We start from the raw sequence: 22,604 nt of genomic DNA, 5'->3' as shown, positions 1-22,604 counted from the left end.
TTCGGAGGGGCGTTACCAGAAGGAAATGTCCAATCTATGCAAAACCCTAGCCCTCATCTGAGGCCCAGGCAATCTAGAAATTCTAATGGTTAACAAATTCTGGAGCTTTCTTTAGCTGGTCTCCTCAACTAGAAAAAAGATAGCATCTCTCAATCAGAAGCTCTTCGCCTAGAATTTCAAAATGGTATTGACTCTCGTGCCTTGGAATCCACACAGGCAAGCCGGTCCTGAAGTGGGACGAGATCTCCCTTCCTAAACCACTGACTGCAGCCAGGGCTGGCCTTCGGGGGCTGGCTCAGAGCATCGAGCTCCTGACGCCCATCCCTCACCACACCCAAGACGGCTCACGTCCCCGCACTCCCACTCCGTGACCACGGACCAACACCTACACACTTGTGCCCGCGATGACCGCCATTTCACTTCTGAAAGCTTTCCATGGCCTGCCTGGGGCTTACTGGAAGTCATCTAGATTCTGACTTCCAGTAAGCCCCAGGCAGGCCATGGAAAGCCATCTCATTGTAGATGAGAATCTAGCCTCTTTGCTGAATGGGTGACGGCCCCTTTTGCAAGACGTTTATTGCTGAGGTTCACGTCCTCTTGTCTGGTAAATGAAGGTACTTTGATCTGTCTCCCAGGGCCAGTGTGAGGCGTAAATGGTTAATGGCTGGGAAGGAACCAGCAAAGCATAAATAGCTTTACCTTCATTAAATACGACCATCAAAGGAGGACGATTCTTGTGAGGAAACTGTGGGGAGGGGGCAGCAAACTGCCAGGGAAAGGGGAGGGAGCCAGGGAGGCAGAGTCACGGAGGGACAGAGACACAGAGAAAAACAGAGGCAGCCTGCAGGGCTTGGCTGCCTCCAGACTGAGCTTCAAATTCCGTTAGCACCTGCCTCTCCTAAGATCTGAAACCACTTCCAGAATCTTCTATTTTCTGTTTTGTCTAAACCCTGCTGAAACGACAGAAGGGGGTTTTTTTCTTTCGGTGCCTCAGCTGCTGTGTGCGGCATAGCCTGGTCTGCCCTCTCCGGTCTAGTTTCCTTAGAACCCAGAACAGATGTACCTAGAGGTACCGAGTGTCCTCCAGGCAAAGCATCTAGCGGTCACCAAACCACAAGGGCTCCACCTAACGTGGCAGCGCATAGCAGACACGGGCCCCGGGGTAGGGACAGTGGTGGCTGGTAAAGGGTGAAGCTTCTGAGGTCCAGGGGGGCCCCCAGAGGTCCAGAGGAGCACTGAGGCAGTGACGGACCCCCTGCCCACCCTCATTACCCACGCCAGCTCCTCCATGGGGCACCATGTGGGAGAAAGAGCCTTCTGAGGCTGCACCGGAAGGAGAATCCTCTTGTTCTCACTTTGTGAAGTTTCCAGGATGCGGGTGAGACCTAGCTCCCTGTTGCCCTCTCCCACCCTGCCTTCCCCACACTGTGGCATCTTGATGCAGGTCCCCCCATAAGAGGAGAATGAGATCGGACATCAGTCCACCGGTCCCCCCACACTGAAGCACAGAACACTTGGGAGAGCATCCCACGCCTCCTGCCCGCCCCGTGAATCTCAGTGGGGTGCTGAGATTTACCTCCAGCAGGACTTGAACCTCAGACAACACCCCTGCTTCCCGTGTCCTCGAGATCAGCTTTCGGGTGAGGGATGAATGGTAGGGAATGCGGGGTGTCCACCAGGGAGGGCTGGAGCTCCCGCCCCGGTGCCCGAGGCTTCCCAGAGAAAGGCAACCCCTCCCTCCCAGCGGGCGCCCTGGTGAGAAAGTCCACCTCCTGCGACCTGTCCTCAAGCTAATGCTGAGGAGAGACACCGGCAGTTTCTAGGGAACAGGGCCACGGAGTGGATATGTGCTGTCCTGAGGTTCTTCAAACACACATGCAGACAATTAACATGGAAGTGAAACAGAAAAGGCCGGGTTATATTTGGGGATCACAGATTTGTTTTTAAAAAAAAAAAAGAAAAAAGCAGAAGCCATCATCCCTTCTGTGCTAACACAATTAAATGGCTAAAAATGCTGCCTGTGTCAACCGTCAGAGCCTGGAGGCAGGTGAGAGTCCTGCCGTAGGGGAAACACGGCACCTTCCAGAAAGGCCTGACCACGCGGCGGTGTGCACCACGCCTGTTTCAGACGCAATGGGAAACCCAGGCTTCAACCCGATGCCTGCAGCCTGACTTCGTTCCAGGCTGGAGATGGGCGGTGACGGGGCTCACTCAGAGCTCTCGGAAGGCTCTACCAGAAGGACGAGGTAAAAAGACCCCTGCCTGCCTGACCCCTGGGAAAGTCTAGAGGGTCACCTCCCGGACTGGCCGAGCAGGAGTCCCACCTGCTCGCACATCCCCCTTTCGTCATATTTTTATCCCGTCCCCGAACCCTGGTGCCTTCTGAGGGCCCCACACACAGCAAATGCCAGTTGCATAAAAGCCGGGACTATTTAACAAGCAGACCACGTGTTGCGACTCCTTCCCGCGGCGCTGATGTCTGCGGCTCACCTGTATTCAGCGACGCCCCCCGCGTGCTTCTTCATGGCCGTGTCGGAGCTCATCCCGTAGAACAGCTTCAGCTTCTGCCCGTTTTTCTCGATCACCTCTCCAGCACACTCCGTGTGGCCCGAAAACATCCCTCCCAGCATGACAAAATCCGCGCCGGCGCCTAGACGCCAACAGGAGGACAAAAAGCAGCCGCAGGGCAAAGAGCTCAGAGAAAATCGGCCCCAGGAGGATCAACGTGCGACTCCCAACACCAACCCCCCTCCTTGCTCCCAGCCATCATCAGGAGAAAAGCTCGACCTCTCCCTTTCTGGAAAAAGTGAAGAAGGCTTGTGTGGGGGGGAGATGGACACTCAGAGAAAGAGACACAGTTGAAGGCTAAGGCGGTGGACAGTCCTTCATGGTCTTCATGGTAACCAATGACGGACTACACCACCCTCCATACACAGCTTGTCTGAGTCTCATCATCAGAGCGGCAGTAAGAAGTGGGCAGCACGGGGGCACCTGGGAGGCTCAGTCATTAAGCATCTGCCTTCGGCTCAGGTCATGATCCCAGGGTCCTGGGATCGAGCCCCGCGTCAGGCTCCCTGCTCAGTGAGAAGCCTACTTCTCCCTCTCCCACTCCCCCTGCGTGTGTTCCTGCTCTTGTGGTCTCTCTGTCAAATAAATAAAATCTTAAAAAAAAAAAAAAAAAAACGAGGCAGCATTTTCTATAGCATGTTCCCCGATTTCATCCCCAATAGTCACCCCACCAGTGCCCTCTCATCAGGCATCTGGTCTACCTGAGTCTAGCAGCACCCTCACACTCTGCTTCTGTAGGTCATGGAAGACCTCACAACGGACTGAAACCTACTATCTCTCCTGCAGTCTGCATCTAAATGACTTCAGTGTACTTCTCCTTCTTGATTTGACCTAAGGAAGCACCAAGAGGTTTTGAGTGCTGCCTGTGTGTTTAAGAAGCCTGAAGTCATTAAGCTAAAACCCAATGTTAAATATTGGAAGCCACGTAACTTGTGCAGAAGGAACACACAGCGAACATTGTGGGGGGGGGGGGTGAGGGGGGGTTGGCTAGAGCATAATTAGGGCAGGGTACCCAGGCTGGATTTTCTGTTTTTCAAAAACTGGAATTGTAATAAAAATTTTTTAGATGCGCTATATCAATTTTCAGTAACAAATGGGGGTGGAGGATCTTACGTTGAGACTTACATGGGGGGAGAAAGGGAGGTTTGCCCCCCACCCCACCTGCCCTGCCATGACTTCGACGGGGCAGAGGAAGATCAGTGTCCAGCCAGGTCTTGCAATGACCACGACCCCAGCAGCAGATGTCAACAGCACAAACCCAGAGCACAGACCCACCCCGACAACCCTTTGAAGTGGCTTCCGATTATTTCTGTCTCTGAGCGTTCTCACGTCCCTCCCTCACCAATATTTTCCCTGACGCAGCCCCTCTCCCGCCCTCCGCCGAGCCTCAGCCCAGGCCAGGCCAGGCTCCCCGGAAAAAGAGTGAAGGAAAAGATGTCACAGCGGATTCCAAAAACCAGGGACCGTTACCTAACAAGGCACCTTCTTCACCAATCGGTCCCTTGAAAAGCGTGCCTGCTCCTAGTCTGTGCAGGGAGCCCAAGGGTCTGTGGCTAGTGATCCAGATAAAGGGGGCATGCACACACAAGCGGAGCAGGGGTCCTAACTCCCCTTGCTCGGCCACCAGCTATGGGACCCTCACTTTGTCACACTCACCTCTCAGAGCCTCAGGCTCAACTATAAAGTAGGCGCCTGGGATGACAAAGAGGACCCGTGTGTTCCCTTCCGTCACCAAGACGCACAATCAGAAGGGGATTACATCGGAAGGCTGCCTGTTTGCAGGACGTTCCCCAGGGTTGGTACAGAACCCCGCTGCTAAGAATCCTGTCCCTGTCTCCTTGTCCCCATCAGTGTTTTATTAGAAGAAAAAGAGAAAGAGAGAGAGAGAGAGGGAGGGAAACTGGAGGGAGGCAGGGAATCCAAGCCTAAACCTACGACAGTTCATGGGAAGGTCTCCAAAGCAGTAGTCAGAAAACGTAGAAGGTGCCAAATGCAGGTAAGGGGAAGGACCCCTGGCACTCCGTAGGAACACTTGAGACAGAAAGTTCACCTCCACAGGAAAAAAGGGAAAAAAAAGGGGGGAAGAGTCAACCGTGAACTTGGCCCTGGCCTCAGAAAAGGGGGTGGGGCCGCATGGGCTGTTTTTCTGTCACCCCTGGGCACGCACAATCTGCACGCACTATGCCAAGGTCAAGTGGCAAGTGCAGGGCACAACATGTGGAAAACTAGGGCTTTCCCAAGAAAAGGCCAGCCCCCGCCAAAGCCCCCCCGCTGCATCACAGTTGGACGCTGCTGCCCCCTGGTGGGACACAGGCTCCTCAGTCCGGAGGGGGAGAAACTTCCGAGGGACACTCGCCCTTCCCTCAAGGTTGCCCCAACTTAGAACCTGGAAACCCTCCCTGAAGTCGCTGTGCTTCAGACCTGGTGCTGGCCTCCTCCGGGGGCTCCCTGCGCCGTCTAAGCCATGACCTCACCCACTCCTGGCTTGCAGGCTGTCTACCCCCTTCCACCCCCTGGGCACCCTGCCGGCTCCGCAGAACCAAACCAACAGTCAGGATTCTGGCCAATCGGGGCTGAAATCCAGGGACGGGGAAACTCGGGACTGGCCCAGAATTTCCCAGCACGTCCCGCCTCTTCATTCAGGTTCCCACCGGAGGCCAGCCCTGCCTGCGGCTGGGAACTCCCGCCCCTCCCTCCCTGTCCTCTTACCAAAGGCTTTGGCGACATCTCCTGGACACGTGCAGCCTCCGTCCTTCAAAGAGAGAAAAGCAAGGAAAGGGTGTCAGTCAGTGGGGACACCCTTGGCCAGGCGGTCCCCCTCCCCTGGGGCGATTAGGTCATCAGGAGGGGCTCTCCAACGCACCTTCAGCCAAGGGCAAGCCCCCCCCCCCCGCCAAAAAAGTGACCCTCAGAGTCCACTCCAGTTCCAGCCTTCCTTAGTCACTGTGTTTGGACTTAAGTTTGCTCCCGTCGATATTAGACCTTCATCCCCCAGCCTCTTGGGGTTTCCTCTCTGGGTCTGCCTCACCCACCACCTGCCCACCTGTCTGCATCCCAGCCCCCCGCCCCCGCCCACCCCGGAAGCCGGATGCCTGACCAGGGCCGCCCGAATTCACTCTCATCCCACAGTCCCCCTTTCCCCCTCTGCCCAGCGTGAGGGGAAGTTTAGGTGGTAAGAGCTGAATTACTTTATGAGCTGCGAAAGGACACGGAGTTCCTTTAACCTTCCCGCCACCCCACACAGCCCCGATCCACCTTCCCGTAATGGGCCCAGTTAGCTTAAAACCAAACGTACCTTCCTGATCCCCACTCTACCCACAGAGAGCACACGCCTGGAGCTGCTTTAATGCCCAGCAGGGCGGTCACCTTGGGCTGCCCAGCTCAGCACTGTGCAGCCATGGGGGTGGGCGGGGGGTGGGGGGGGGACACCAGCAGCACAGTGTGGGGCTTCCAGAATACAGAGCCTGCCGGGCACCCTTACCAACACAAGCTGCTACCTGCTCTTCCCCATGTGGTCTGTGTGACGTCCAAGGAGAAGGCCAGCGAGGGTGGCCCGGAGTTGCCACCAGACGCCACGGAGAGAGAGGCAAAGGCCCAGGGTTGGGGGGGGGGGTGCGGGGAGGCAGGGTCCGTGGTGAGGGCTGGCATGATCACAGATCACTGAGCTCAGAGCGGGTCTAGGAGGAGCACCAAGGTCTCAGAGGCAAGCACCTGTCCCTGGAAGGTAGGACCCGCCTGCCTTGAGGTCACAGGCTGTCTGGGCTACCGGGTGTCACAACTGGCAGGAGGGGGTGTGTGCCCCCAGAGCCGGAGGGCATCCAGCCAACCGCGATGACCACCATACGACCAGCACCTCCCATGGAGAATGGGGGGTCTCTGTGACTCATTTCCCTTTTTTATCTGCTTTTAAGACCTGTCACTCCATGAGCTATAACTTAATTTCTGCCTCCTTAACTTCTTTGCAGTTGGGATCCAAAGGTGGATGTGAAAGCTTGAACTCTTTTTTTTTTTTTTATGAATATTTATTGCCTGTAACGATTTCCTCCATCGCGTCTGTTACGGGCACACCCCAGAAATATTGCAGGTTTGGTTCCAGACCACAAGCAATAAAGCGAGTATCCCAACAAAGTGGGTCAAATGAATTTTGTGGTTCCCCAGCGCAGAGAGAAATTATGTGTACACTCCTCTGTGCGACAGCTTTACTGTCTAAAAAAAAAAGGTACACAGCTTAATTAAAAAAAAAACTTTATTGCTAAGAAATGCCAACCATCTCCTGAACTTTGGCTGAACCGTCATCAACGATCACAGATCGCTGTAACAGAATGCAAGGATGAAAAAGTGGAAATTTGGTGAGCATTACCCAAAATGCAGCCCACAGACACCAAGGAGGCAAAGACTGTTGGAAAAACAGTGCCAAGAGGCTCGTCCTGATGTGGGGCTGCCAAAGATCTTTCATTTAAAAAAACAAAAACAAAAACAAAAACAAAAAAGCAAAAAAACACCTATCTTTGAGGTGTGATAAAGCCTACAGTCACGTGTCATCTCTCTGACCCCCGGAGGGCCCCGGGTGCTGGGGAGTGGTCATTTCCTGCTGCTGTGTGCTGAGGCCCAAGCTCTGGCGTACCTACTTCCTCTTCCAAAGCTACAAGCCCCCTCCATGCCCTTCACTGGCTCTGCAAGTTTTTTGAATACGTTATCTCTTTACCAAAACCAGTTTTATACTCGATAGGCTTTCAAACACATGACCTGAGAAGATTAAACAAATTCACACCCCCATTCCAGGAGGACGTTTTTGGACTTGAAACCACACACACACACACACACACACACACACCACACAACACACTCCCAGGCTTGCAAGCTGTGACTGCCACAGCGGTTCATGTGGGACCCGGAAAATTCCACATTCTTGTGGTTAGGGAGGAGGCCACTGGGATCCTTGAAAAGGAGCTCTTGTCCTCCCAGAATGGGCCAAGACGACCACGGTTAAGAAGGCTCCGTGACGTGCCCCCGAGAGGAAATCCGACTTACAGCAGCATCTTCTGCTCACTGTACTTGGAAATGCATTTATATAAGGCAGACCAACCACACCAGACTGCGCATTTAACCCCGTGCAACCCGATGTTGTGATATGCTTTAGGGCAAAGGAGTCTGCTCCCTACTCCTGTTCATGGGTGATTTCCAGAAGCTGTTCAAAGCGTCCTTTTCATGCTGTCAGGAGGCAAGGGCAGGAGGGGCAGAGCTCTGCGATCTAAGACACACATTTATTTTTGCACAGAAACATCACAGGTGCCGGAACGTTTTCAAAAACAATGTGCAAATATTCAAAGAACTGCTTGTTTTGTTTTTCAAGAGTGTTCCCGTTGTATTTCAGGAGAAAAAGCATCATGGAACTCTGTCTGTGAACTGTCAGCATACCTTTTCTTCTTAAGAATACTTGCCCTGCTCTAGGGACGCCTGGGTGGCTCAGTTGGTTAAGCAGCTGCCTTCGGCTCAGGTCATGATCCCAGCATCCTGGGATGGAGTCCCACATCGGGCTCCTTGCTCCGCAGGGAGCCTGCTTCTCCCTCTGACTCTGCCTTCCACTCTGTCTGCCTGTGCTCGCTCTCTCTCTGACAAATAAATAAAATCTTAAAAAAAAAAAAAAAAAAAAAAAAAAAAGAATACTTGCCCTGCTCTAAAACCAAGGGCGGGAAAAGCAAATACGGGGACGGACAGAGGGAATTCAAATCAAGCACCTACTATGTGCCAGGGCTGTTACAATTTCATTTTTCCATTCAAACACCAGAAGCACCTGAAGTTGATATTTCTGTAAACGGGCAGGGGGGGGGGCGGACTGAGGGGAGCTCAGAAAGGCTGAGTGACTTGCCCAAAGTCACACAGCAACAATGTTAGAATAAGATCTTACAACTCTGGTTAGGTATACATTATAAAAACATCCAGAAACAAAAATAAATAAAATTTTAAAAACATAAAACTTGTCTAGAAGCATACTTATTAGATCATTAGCCGTGGTTCTCTTAAGAGGCTAACAGTTCCAGGAACCTTTATATTTATCTGTATTTTCTAAGTTTTTCTAGGCTAAACCTATCCTGTTGGGGAATTTTTCACCCTCAAAAAATTTTAACTTTAAGCATAACTTTAAGTCTTGCTACAGAATGGTCTAACTGCGTCTGAAATGCTATATTAAATCATTAAAATTATCAGAAATTTGCTGATCTGCCTTTACTTTTCTGCAGAGGGTCAGTGGACCAGTGTAAGCACTGATGACCATGCGCAGAAAAGGAAAAGTTTGGGGATGACTTTGAATCATCTGGCTCCTTTATGATATAGGGCCTCCTGAGCCTTGATAAGCACTCTCTATAAAACGCACTGATTAAAGGGCGCCTGGGTGGCTCAGTGGATTAAGCCGCTGCCTTCGGCTCGGGTCGTGATCTCAGGGTCCTGGGATCGAGTTCCGCATCGGGCTCTCTGCTCAGCAGGGAGCCTGCTTCCTCCTCTCTCTCTCTGCCTGCCTCTCTGTCTACTTGTGATTTCTCTCTGTCAAATAAATAAATAAAATCTTTAAAAAAAAAAAAAACGCACTGATTAAAATGCTGGAGCTTGAGGCAAGAAGAGACCATAGGGATCCCTGTCTACTCCCAGGACTTCTTTCTAGGTCGTATAAAGCAGCACAAAGTCCAAAGAGTGCTTGGTTATCAGTGGATCGTGAACTCACTGGAGGTTCGAATCCCTCCCCTTCTAACCATGCATCGGAGACTGACCGTGACCTCCTCATTTTCCAAATGGGGGGAAGCAGTCAAGGGAAGATAAACAGGCCTCAGTCTGAATGTTGCCAGTAGGGACGCTGGACAAGTTCCTTAAGATCCTGAAGCTTCGGAGCCCACCTGGTTGCAAAGGCTAATTTATGTATCAGCTGGAATAGGCCAGAGTGCTTAGAAACCTTGTCAAACATTAGTCTGGGTGCTTCTGGGAGGGTTCTCTTTTTTTCCTTTTCTTTCTCTTCTCTCTTCTTTTTTTTTTTTTGGATGAGATTAACATTTGAATTGGTAGACTGAGTAAAGCAGATTGTCCTCCTGGCATGGGTGGGCCCCATCTAATCAGCTGAAGGCATGACCAGAACAACAGGGCTGACCCTCCTCGAGTGAATCTTTCTTGACTGACTGCCTCTGAATGAACATGGGCTTTTTCCTGCCTTTTAACTCAACTGAAACATGAGCTCTTCCTGGCTCTTAGGCCCTCAGACTCACACTGGAACTATAACATCAGCTCTCCTAGGTCTCTAGCTTGGCAACTCACCCTGCACATCTTGGGACTTCTCAGCTCCCATAATCATGTGAACCAATTCCTTATAATAAATACCTCCTCCACCTCCTCTCTTGCCACACACATACACACGTGCACACACACAGACACACATGCCCCCTGCCTAATACACCTGTCAAGTGAAACTAACTGCTAGTTTGTCAGGTTGTTCCAAGAATCAGAAATTCAAAGTGCCTTGTGCCTGGAAGGTAGTAGATGCTCAGGAAACACTAGTCATTCCTTCTTCTAAGTCTGTTTTCATCTTGAAAATTCTCTTTTGGGTGATGTCCCTAGCAGATGACAAGACAAAACTAACTAGTCACACCTCAATCTTCACCTACATAGGGGGTGTCCTGAATCTACAGCTCTCTGCCTCTCGGAACCCCATGTGGGCCACAATAAATAGAAACCCGATTCAAGTCCAGCCCCTTGAGCATCAGCACCTGCGAACAGCCCCCTGCTGTGACTTCCTTTTACTGAATTTCAACAGCGTGGATGTGCTAATTCAGCAACCAAAGTGTGACAGGAGACAGCTGGACGGCAACTGGGCAGAGTAGCAGGATCCAAAACGCGTGGTGGGTTTCCAGTGGCTTTAGGGATGACTGGCAAGTGGGAGAAATCTGCTTGTGAGACACAGGGGCGGTCGCAGAAACGGCCGCTCTGAATGCCAAGGCACTCAGCTGGCCAGGAGGGAGGAGCTCAGGTCAAGGGCGCCGATCCCAGGTGAGCCTGTGAACTGCGTCTGGCCTTCCAGCTACACACGCATTGTGGGCCCCCATCCGGGTAATCTCTCACCATTACTGGGAACCGGGGAGGTCCCTGACTGCAAGCCTGGGCGGTCACTGTCCCTGTTGGACCAACTCAGAGGAGTCGTTCCCCAGGCACTGGCAGGCGAGACCCGGCTCTGAACACGGACCCCACGACAGGAACCAGCGCTTCTCAAACTCAAGAGCACATCACGACTACCTGGAGGGCTGGTTAAAACACATTCCTGGGCCTCCCCTTCAGCGCTGCTGATTCGGTAAGCCTGAGAACTTCTAACAAGTTCTCAGTTGATACTGATGCTGTTGGTCTGGGCACGACACTGAAACAACCACTAAAAGAAGCTTATCAAAGAGAACCCAAGTTGACTGCAAGCAGAGCCTCCCTTTCCCCCCCAACCCTCCCCAAATAGGGTTCTATCAACAAGCAGGCGTGAAACTTCTAGAAGGACACAAGTAGGGGAACTCGGAACATGTTCCCAGTAGAGCCCTTCATTTGACAGCTCCCTGATATGGAAATGGTATACAGGACACAGGGCCCGAATTTTGTGGAAGACTCTTGATGGTGAAAACAGTCACGTGGTAGAGATGTAGGACTAATTACATAGGATGCTTTCAGGGCCAACCTCATAAGAGTCATCTTTGCTTAGATGGGGTCTAGGAATGTCTTTTTAAGAAAGCTTCCCCGGTGATTCTCAGGCAGCCAGCCCAGAAGAAGGCCCCAGGGAACCCCTGGGACTCACTGGTGTCCCGGAGACCGTGCAGTGAGTTGGATCACAGCACTCAGCCTTTTGCACACAATAAATAAGTGTTCCCTCAGGCCCTGGGACCAAAGCTCAGCAAAGGGGTGAGGCATGCAGGGTCTCAGAGCGGTCAGCGACCAACAAACCTTTCTTGTCTAGCACATAGTAGATGCTCAATAAAAACGTGCTGAAGGACTGGATGGATGGGTGGAAAGCCTGCATGAAGAATGGATGGGAATCCGCCCTGGACTACGAGGTCAGGACAGGACAACAGCCGTCACAGCCCTCAAATGCTAAACTGGGGCTCAAAACGAGGGAAGGAGCATGTATTTAAAGAGTAGCATCGTATCCTCAAAGCACGTCCAGAAATCACAGGTCAACTTGTTGCAGAGCTGGGGTGAAATCAACAAGACATCATTTTGCAGGGATATGTAATCTGATGCATTTGTAAATTTTTTTTTTAAATCATCTATCAATTACTTAATGTGGGAGACTGGTTCAGCAACTGGACAGGGAAAAGGTCTGAGAGTTTAATTTAATACAGTCGAGTCAACACTGTTATGGAACCACTACAATTACACTATGAATTCAGAATTCGTAAAAAAAAGAGAAAAAAAAATATATATATATAATATCATGTTAAAAAAGAAAGACACATTAAGTGGAAGCCATGGTTCTGAGTCTGCCCAATTTTACCCCACATGTTCTTTCCTATTCTGAGCATTTTACCTGGAAGGGAGAGCCAGGATTATCTCTTCGATGGTCTGAATGGTTGCCGCATCAGCGAAGGAGGATCCGAATTACGGCTACGCTGAGGACAGATACTAACTTGGCATTAACTCATTCACTCAATCTTTAATGTTTAGTGGCTGCATCCCAGGCTGCTGTCCTGCCAGGAGCTTCCTGGAAGTGCTGCTAGATCACGGTCTCATCCCTTCCCATAGACGCCTCAACCTACTGCAACGTCCTTCTGCCCCCAACACGTCACTGGATCCACTCTCACTCCGGTAAGGGACCAGTGGCCCCTAATCCAACATGACTGGCATCCTTACCAAAAGGAGAAATGTGGACATGCGCGCACATACGCACAGAGAGGACGCCACATGAGGACAGGAGCTATGGTGCCACCAGCCACGGGCGCTGGAAGTTTGCAACAGAGCCTTCCCCGCAGCCCTCTAGACCCCGCTGAGACCTCAAGCTCGGACTTCCAGCCTCCACACCTGCTAGACAGGGACTGCCTCTTCCTTGATCCACCCAGGCTGGGGTGCTTTGTAGCAAACAAGCATGTGGCATCTTCTCCAGGCTCCCCACAAATCCCCCAACACGCCACCCGACGCCGTGAGTCGTTACTGGCTCCCGTGTCTTCGTCCCTCAGTGCCGAGTCAGTAAGGAGGGGGGCCTGGGTCTCTGCCACATGCGACTGGGCTGGGACCAGATGCCTGCTGCGACACACGAGGTGTGCGGGACCTCGTGCTGGGACCAAGGTGCCAGGCTCACGGCCAAGCCCATAGGATGCCAACGAGACGAAGGGCAGCCAGGAAACAGGCTTCCTCGGGGGCCCAGGAACTGGGGCCTCCCCCCAAGTCCCGAGATGTTCTCACACCCATCCCCCTGCCCCGTGGGAGACTTACGGAGATGATGTGTCCCTTCAGGCCGTGGGCAGAGTCGGCGCATTCGATCACGGCGCTGAGCTGGGGGTAGCCCACTCCCGTCTTGGTGCGGGTGGTGCACACGGAACCTGGAGGGCAGGAGAGGTGGAGGCCAAAGAGAGATGGTCGAGAATGAGCAGAACGCGCTATGAAGCAAGACTGCGTCCCTGGCACACAGCCCAGCCCCGATTTACTGGGGGAGGGGACACAAGATGACAACATTTTCCTTCTGTCGGGGCGGGGCGAGTGGTGAGAGCCACACCATCAAGCCACGTGATCTCTGGTCCTCATCATTGTCAACCGCTGAGGCCTGGGACACTGTCACCATCACTCACCATGACATCAGCCCCCACCTCTGCCTGCTTGTATCCAGTCCCTCTCCATGGCCTGCGCCTTTCAGCACCACCATGCTAGACTTCAAGGGAACCCCCAGGGCTCCTCCCACAGCCTCTTTGCCTTCAACTTCTGCCAAATTTCTAACTTCTCTGAGCCTCTCGGCCTTGCCTATGAAACAGAATTGGAAACACTGACGCACAGGCTTGCGGTCTGTCACTAAGCCCATGCCCACACCCCTCCCGCCCAGCTCCGTCCTCGGGGGGCCCCAGCCTCCTGGTCCTCATGACCGCCTGTCCTGTCCGGGGTCCCCGTCTAGCCTGGGATGCGGGTCCAGCTTCTGTTTCAGGACCAGCCATCCAGATGCCCTCAACTGTCCTTGACCTCTGGCTTTCCCATGGTCAACCCCAGTCCTGGTGGGTGGACCCGTCTGCAGGGTATGTTTCCAGCTAGGTACAGGCTGAGTCACGCTCAGAGTACCACCATCTCCAGCACCTGTACCCCGGTTCAAGTCCGGACCTTCCCTCCCCTCAAATGAGCACCCCTCCCCGGCCCCCCAAGATCACCCAGACCAAAATCCTGAAGGTCCACCTGCTACCCTCCTTGGCCACCACCTCGCTCTCCCTCCTACATTCCAGCTACAGGACGGTCCAGTGCCTCGGGCACAGGGAGTTTCTCCCCCTCCCTGGGGATTCTCTGTACCTGTACGTGCTGTACCTTCTGTCCAACCACTCCCTATGAACCAAGCCCCCGGTCCTGCCAATGCTTCTCATCTTTCAGGCTTTATCTAAATGTCACTCCCTCGGGAGAGTTGTTCTGCACAGTGCTCACTTCAAACAGAGGCATTTAAATAATTCTTTGTGTAAGAGCGCAGGGGATGTGTTTTCTCCGCCGGACGGTAAGCTGCCTGGACTGTCATTGTTGTAGACCCAGCGCTGAGAACAGAGCCTCCTACATGAGAAGGGGGCTATAAATAGTCACTAAAAGAATGTGTGAACTTAAGAATAGATGAGTCACCCACATGCCTGTGGCTCCCCTGTTTCCCAGCTCCGTCAACGGGGCTTGAACTCCAGGGCCATCAGGCCCAGGGGCAAGGCTACTGGAACCCCCACTTCTCCATCACCCCTGATGCCTTCACAGCCCCCCACCCTCCAGATCTCTCTCCAGGACCTAGGGGACAGGAAGAGGCAGAGAACCACATCCACAATTCCAGGCCTGGATTCAGCAAGAAAACCAGAAGGATGGAGGAGCCCCTTTCCTCCGACCCATGCAGCTACAGGGCAGAATAACATTTCTTCACGTTCATCCTCACGTGCACTGCCCACAATCCTGGAGCCAGCAGAGCGCCTCTCCCTGCCAAAGCACCCTCTGCCCCACGCACCAGACCGGCATTGTGCAAGGCAGGATTCATTTCCTAATCTCTCCTTCCTAATTGGCTTTTCTCCACTCCCACCCCACAGCCAGAGTCTCGCAGGAAGGCAGGGGGTCTCTACCCCAGGGCTCCGGAGCTCTGCCCCAGGGACAGACCTCTACAGAGATCAGGCCAGTCACCTTTCTTGGAAAGAGCCAAGGAAGGACTTCCAAACAAGGCATGGGAACGGTCTTGATTAATGCTCAGGTTGAATGGAGAAATTAGATGCGTGTTTTCTCCCAGTTACAGAGGCAGGACGCCCATTCTTAATGCTGTCATTCACGGAATACTCGGTATTTTTACTCTAAAGAATTCATGAAACTTAAATGTCATCTCCAATCAGTTTGAAGAAGGGCCTCTAACAAAGCTTCTTACCCTCTTTGGTCATATCTGTTCTACTAAGACAGGCCTGCCTGGGCTGGGGGGAGGGGGTGGGGCACACAGCGACCTCAGAAGGACCCTCAGTCTTCCGGGGAACCAGAGTGTATATGCAGAGGGAGTGCAGGAAGGAATCAAGACCAGCTGCATGCTCGGAATTACCTCGAGTACCTCAGGAACAGCTCTTTGAGAGCCGAGACGACGACCTATGTACCTTCATGTCCCGCCCCCAGCGCGGTGGCAGCTGGTTGACATTCTGTACGTATCTCTGATGGACCAGGTGACCCGTGAGCGTCCTGCTTTTGGAAGAAAGAGTCTTCCTGGTCTGTTAGGAGCCTGTTCTTTACTAGCTCAGTCTTTTACAGCCTGTCCTAAGCCGGGAGCTCCTCGGTAAGAACCGGAGCTGTCATTCCTCTTGCTTGGACTACGTCGTTGGTTGGCCCGAGTAGCTATAAAGTATCTAAAGCCCAATCTTGAGGGTTTTCCTGGATATTAAACACTCCAGTCCTCTGGGGAGCCTACAGAAGCCTCTTCTTCCCTAATCCTTGCTTCATACACATCCGGTTCCCGCAAGGCCGATGGCTGTGCCAAGTCAACAACACAACGATGTCTCCTGCCCCCTGCCGTGCATTCCCACACTCTTCTCATATGGCTTGACGGTTTGCTTCCTTTTTTGGTAGTGTTCTTTGGGTGGGTGGTATTTTAAAAATCTTTGCTATTTTTTTATTCCCAGCTGAGAATGTATAGCTTCTTCCCTCCTCTCCAACGTTAGTGTTTGTTTAGGAAGGGATGTGCGAGGGAGAAGGTGGAAACAGGCACGCTCGTGCTCAAGGCTCGCCAAAGGGAAAGGGGGCCGCCACCTGGCCCAGGAGAGAAAGGAGCTGCCCGGTCAAGGAGAGAAAGGCTCTGCCTTGCTCCCCCCCAACTCAAGATGCCATTGGGTGGTCCTAGGAGAGAATGCCCAAGAGGATATGGGCAAACAGAGCTGGATATGTATCAGGTGAGGAGACGGGGGAGACGGAGTCATGTCCATTAACCGTCCCCACGATTCTTCACACCCTGGCCTTCCTCTTCAAGCTTCATGAGATCACTGATGAAACCTGCATTCTCTTCTTCCACGTTAGTGCTCTGAAAACCAGGACCTCCCATTCTACCCACATCCCAGCTCCTTTAAGCCCTCCGTGGGGGCATCAGAAAGCAACCCAATGACATTTCCTAAAAGAGCTTCTTTTGGAAGCTCAACTTCCAAAAGTGGTGTGATACTTCCAAAAGAAAAGGGCTTTATGCTTGTGGCTGGGGCCCCCGGGGGCTCCCTTCTGACCACATCACCAGTTTCCCCAAGCCCCACACCCCAGCGCCTGCCACACAGCCCCTGCGGGACTTCCCAGCAAGCCTTACCTGGTCCAACGCCGACCTTGATTATGTCTGCTCCAGAAAGAATAAGCTCTTCGACCATCTCCCCTGTTACCACGTTCCCTGCCTGAGACAGAAAGAACACAGCCCATGATCACAGACTATTCCTGGTGACACAAAGAGGAGGCAATGAACAACTCCACACCTGGCCACACAGTCAGACACGTCCTGAAGTCACCAGGTGCCCTGGGGGCCAAGAGAGGGAGGTCAGCAGCACAATGGACTGAATCTCTGATTCTAGAGCAAATCTAGATGGTGGGTCAGGACAGTCCCCTGGTGTCCTCCTCTAATGAACAGGAACACAGAATCCGACACCTGAGACCACAGTGGGCTGAGCTGATGGCAGGAGAAGGTATGCCAAGTGTGTAATTTTTAGAACTACAAGAGACTGGTGGCCATCTAGGGCAGAGCGTTTGAACATGTCTGTGGTGGACAAAGTAAAATCCTACAGAGAACCCAAATATATTTTTTAAAAAAAGCAACGAAACACTCTCTCAGATGATTATCACCTTTACTGTGGGGCATAATGTGTTTCAGAGACGACACCATCCTTGACGAACATTTATGGAACTCCAGGACCTCTGGAATACGAAACCTGGTGATCATCTCACCAATGGGGAATGCCTGTGTGTCCCCCCCGCAAGGGTTGGTGGTTTCCACCCGGACAAGAAAGGGCAGGTGAGCTTTTATGGACCAACACCACTGCATCCCACTCCAATTTCAGAACTCAAGGCTGTGGCCCTAAGAAGAAACCAGGAAGCCAGGACACGGCAGAAGCTTAAAACCTTAAGGATGCATCTGGTTTGGAGACTCTACAAGTTCTTTCCCTGCAAGGGCAGGTGAGCATGAAAACAGCCCTCTCTATTATAACTCACTGCCCTGCAGATTCTTTGGCTGGTCCATTGGCTCCTTGGCGAGATGCCTAACTGAACATTCACGACAGCACAGAGTCTTATTTTGGGAAATGCATGCCTACTCATGCTACCATGATTTTTTTTTTTTTTTTTTTTTTTTGCGTTGAAGTGCCAGTGTCTTTTTCTTTTCACTGAATTCATTCCTGGGTTGGTGGAGTGGGGTGGGGGGGTATTTTTCTTTTTTAACCTACACAAACTTGGTATATTTTTAACTCAGAGCTGCTTTAATCCAACAGCCATCTGACCACTGAAAATGCTAGACAGTCCAGAAAAAGGACCGGGACATTGAGAATATTGTGTATAATGAGGGGCACATTACACATCAGTAAGCAGCAGAACAAGGTTTCAACGGATGGTGCTGGGGAAAGGGAGCTTCTGGAAGTAAGATCATAGATTCTCATTCATACTGGTCCCCAAAACCAGCTTCAGATGGATGCAAGAGTTAACTTAAAAGTTGTGCCCTTCCAGATTTAGAACACCTCGAAGACGTGACTCTCATAACCATAAAAATGGAAAAAAGATTTATAGGTATACACACACACACACGCACACTCATATAATCAACAAAACGAAGCGGCAAGTCACGTGGCACAGAAAAATCCCTGCGATTATGACCCTGCGTTCCTAACATGATTAAAGCTCCCCCAAATCTGCAAAAGAAATGCTAATGCCTCACAAAGTGACTGCCAAAGGACATGAACAAACTAAAAATAAATAAATAAAAGTGGCCAATGCACACAGGGAAAGCATTCACCATCGCTAATCACTGTATTTATTTTTTTTTTTAAAGATTTTATTTATTTATTTGACAGAGAGAGAGCGAGCCCGAGAGAACATCAGAGGAAGGAGGAGAGGGAGAAGTGGACTCCCCTCTGAGCAGGGAGCCTGCGCTGGGACTCGATCCCAGGACCCCGAGATCATGACCTGAACCGAAGGCAGATGCTTAACCAGGTGCCCCTCTAATCATCACATTCAAAGTCAGATACTAGTGAGGTAGTACTCGTCACTCAAATTATCAAGGACAATCACGACTAAATACCAAAGAGGAAACAGACACTGTCTTTCTCCGCTGGTGCAAGGTCTCCTTTAGCACAGGTTTCCCTGGGAAGCAATTTGTCCACACAGAGCAAATGCAAGAATACAAATATCCTTTGATCTAGTGAGTGTACTTTCAGGATCCTCTCTGGAGGGAACACTCACAGCTGAGGCCAACGATTTAAACACGAGAATGCGTGTTATTTCTAACAGTGCAGAACTGCACATGTATTACCCAAAATGGGAATGGTTCAACAACCTGATGTTTCTCAGCTACGTGAGGTTTTTAGGATGGGTCTGATGGTGCGGGAAAACATTGAGCCACTTTTGGTATCATGTTAGGGGAAAGAGAAGGAAACAGTAAGATCTCAGTTTTGCTAAAAACAACGATAACGAGAAAACCCCACAAGTATACGAGTACATGAAAACGTACCCCCAGATGCTAACAAGTTATGTACAAAGGAAAGGATTACCCAACTTTTAAATTTTTTCTGCCAAATTCTCTGGATTCTAGAGTAGGAACAGCATTCCTTTTTTTTTTCTTTAAAGATTTATTTATTTGAGAGAGAAAGAGAGAGAGCAGGGCGCCTGGCTGGCTCAGTGGGTTAAAGCCTCTGCCTTTGGCTCAGGTCATGATCCCAGGGTCCTGGGATCGAGCCCCACATTAGGCTCTCTGCTCAGTGGGAAGCCTGCTTCCTCCTCTCTCTGCCGGCCTCTCTGCCTACTTGTGATCTCTATCTGTCAAATAAATAAATAAAATCTTAAAAAAGAAAAGAAAGAAAGAGAGAGAGAGAGATCACAACCGGGAGGAGCAGAGGGAGAGAAAGAATCCAAAACAGACTTCAAGCTGAACACAGACTCCGACGCAGGGCTTGATCCCAGTACCCTGAGATCACAGCCTGAGCAGAAACCAAGAGTCAGACACTTAATCGACTGAGGCACCCAGGCACCCCAGGAATTGCATTAATTTTATAACAAAGTCTGGTGGTTTGGGGTTTTGAGTTTTGTTTTATTTCAGCACAAGGACCAACATCAACTTTGTAGCCAAGGAGTTAATAGGAACTCGAGAAACAAGACTCCAAGCTCTCAAGTCTCCCTCACCACTGGTCTTACTAAAAAAGAAAACTTTTTTTTTAATTTTAAAAATAAAAACAATTAAAAAATGAAAATACACACAAACATAACTCAGAAGAAGTTACTCTCAGCTCCCTCCATAGTTTCACTTTCAGTGTGGATATTTTCTACCACCAATCTGGTGCTGCCAACAAATCATTTGATTTTCTAAAGGGCCTTCTTTACACCAAATAAATTCAAGCCAGTTCATGACGGATGCACCAGGTCCAACCACACAGACTCAAAGTCAGTTTATTTTTTTTTAAAGATCGTCTGTATTTATTTGAGAGAGAGGGAGCATAAGCAGGGAAGATGCAGATGCAGAAGGAGACGTAGACTCCCCACTGAGCAAGAAGCCAGATGCGGGGCTCGACCCCAGGACTCTGGGATCATGACCTGAGCTGAAGGCAGACGCTTAACCAAATGAGCCACCCGGGCGCCCTCAAAGTAAGTTTAAAGCATGAGGACGGTGACCCTTCCTGGTAGGCTGGAGGCTTGCATGGGTGTCCCCATTCTCCCTCGGCCACCGGTGGAGCTCCTTAACCAGTGGCTGGAAGGTGATCGGTCACTGCAGAGAAGCAGCCGGGCGGAAAAACCCAGAGTGAACAGGAAGCACCTCCGGCACGAGGACAACTCAACAAGGATGCGGAAGACAGAGGCAGGAAGGCTGACCTGCCCCATGCAGGAGTAAAAAGCCATCTCATCAAAGTGGATACCAAGAAAGGCAAACACTAAGGGAGAAAGGGAAAGGCAAAATCAGACGTGAGAAGGACGACAGGACGTGATGGGGCCCCCGGCTTGGCCTCAGGCCCCACCCAGGAAACAGCGCATGGGGTGATTCGATTCAGGGGTGATTCAGCGGGGAGGTAGGAGGGATGCCGGCACATGCGGCTGGCCTGGGTGATAAGCAGGATCCAGCCTATCTGGGCCCAATGCAGCTCCTGGCTGGTGCAGATAGCACGGCCGGAACGTGGCCACAAATGCAGCACAGGCTCGTTTCCCGGGCGTCCACGACCAACTGCAAACTCTGGACCCTCCCAGGGAGCAGGGGGTACCGAGACAGGCAGGAATGTCCGCGGGGCAGCCCGAGCCCCCTCCAGGGCCCACACTCCCAAGCTCTGCTGAGGGAGACAGTCTCCCTCTGTTCAAGGTCAAGGAGAGGCATGGGGGCCCAGTGAAAAACAAAAGCAAACAAAACAAACAAACAAAACAAAAAACACCAAAAACAAAAAAGAAGAAAAGAAAAGCAAAAAAGCAAAAAAAAAAAAAAAAAAAAAAGCAACAGGTTTAAAGAGGTTCCCCTGGGCCAAAACCAAAACCAAGACCGTTTTGCCCCGATGTTGCCAGCTTTCCTTTAGACCCAGACATCTAAGACAAGGTAGGTTCAGAAAGCCCCCGGGGTCCACAGGCAGACCCTTACATCCAGGCAATGAAGGAAGATCTAGGAGGCTCCATTTCTCCTGCTAGAATGTAGGACGAACCACACCCACTTGGTGTGGTCAAGATAGGGTTTACATAGAAAGTTCTATTCAGTTCCTAGTACAAAGCCCAGCTCTCAGTTTGGTGCTCAATAAAATGTTAGTCCCTCTACTTAAGAATGCTTTCTGTATATTGTTTGTTTGTTTGTTTGTTTTGCTCACTTTTTTTTAAACTTAATTGTGGTCAAATATCCATGACATAAAATGCATTGTTTTTAGTGATTTTTTTAAGTGGCAAGGTCATGAAGCCATCACCACCATCCGTCCCCACCACGTTTCTTCATCCCAAACTGAAATTCAGGACCTATACATCAGTAACTTCTCTACCCACTTTCCCGTGAGCCTGGTTCTCCCTCTCCCTCTGCTGCTCCCCCTGCTTGTATTCTCTCTCTCGGTCAAATAAATAAATAAAATCCTAAAAAAAAAAAAAAAAGTGGTGGCGTGCTAAGGATAGTACCTTCTCCTAAGCACACAGAACTGTCCCGATGCCAAACACGGAAGCAGGAAGCAGGAAGTAGCTATCAAGTATCTATCAAGGTGATAACCATCTTTTATGGCACATTAAACTCAGTTTACTACAGGACTCTCAGAGACCCACATACCACCTGGATAATGAGGCCCTTCACGGCTTCTAGCCCAGTTCCAGCTCACACCAGTGCCAGGAAGAGGGTAAAGCCAGGAAACCCAGGCAACTCAGGGGCGCGGTCTGCCGTAACCACCTCCTGTCCCTCAGTGAGGCACGTTCCACACTCCACAAGGGAGGCCGCCCACAGCGGACAGCCTGCAGGAAATTCTAAAGAGCGTCTGTCTGCCTCCCTGGGAAGAGGGCTGGAGCAGGTTGTGTCCCCCTGTGGCTCTGAAACGTGTCTGATCATGAGTGCTGGAGAAGGAACGCCAGCAGGAGACTGAGTCACTGGCCATGTGCAGAAATGCTGAGGCCGTGCCCACGGCTACCTGGGGATCAGTCAACCGTGGCCAAGGTGGCCTACCCCAGCGGCGTGGAGCTGGGCCTCTAGTCTGCCCTCAACAGACGGGGTGTCACAGACCTACCTCTTCACGACCAAGTGAGGAAGAGCCACCAGCGCAAAGTTGCTTGTCAGACACTACACAGGGACACCCGTGTCCCAGCAGCTGGCTGCGGAGTGGTGTAATAGAAGATCACGGGCCATGGGGCCAGGCGACCGGCTCTGAACCCCAGGCCCACCTCTTAGTGGCTATGTGAGCCTCAGAAAGTTCCTCGAGCTAAAACAGAGTTTCACGTCAGTAAAAGCAGGTGCTGTTATCCATGCTCAAAGACTAGACATCATCAGAAGTATCCCACCCACCCCTTATTCTACAGCACCTGGAACACATCTGTCTCCTTCCTCTCTGGAAGCCACCAAGCAAATGGCCCTGGGGCTTACTACACTGTCGGAGCAGCCAGCACCTTCTATGGGACCCTCGTCTGTCAAAGTTTTCTAAAAATCCCTGCTTTTCTCCTCTTTCTATGTGGCAAAGTAGGCC

The 22,604-nt window shown here is 51.3% G+C and overlaps 1 protein-coding gene across 1 annotated transcript in view; it reads right to left on the bottom strand.

The window, feature by feature from the left end:
- The window catches only part of GMPR (guanosine monophosphate reductase), a 41,843-nt gene that overhangs the window by 1,590 nt on the left and 17,649 nt on the right, over positions 1-22,604 (bottom strand). Inside the window, exons 5-8 of the mRNA XM_082731839.1 lie at positions 16,547-16,628; positions 13,009-13,115; positions 5,278-5,320; positions 2,491-2,650 (exon numbers count right to left, since the gene is read on the bottom strand). Of these exons, the coding sequence (XP_082587965.1) occupies positions 2,491-2,650; positions 5,278-5,320; positions 13,009-13,115; positions 16,547-16,628 (392 nt within the window). The remainder of the gene's footprint in view (positions 1-2,490; positions 2,651-5,277; positions 5,321-13,008; positions 13,116-16,546; positions 16,629-22,604) is intronic.

The sequence above is a fragment of the Mustela nivalis genome (assembly GCF_964662115.1).
Source record: "Mustela nivalis genome assembly, chromosome: 5".
In the NCBI taxonomy this organism is placed as follows: Eukaryota; Metazoa; Chordata; class Mammalia; order Carnivora; family Mustelidae; genus Mustela; species Mustela nivalis.
This window is presented reverse-complemented; position numbering and strand designations above follow the sequence as displayed.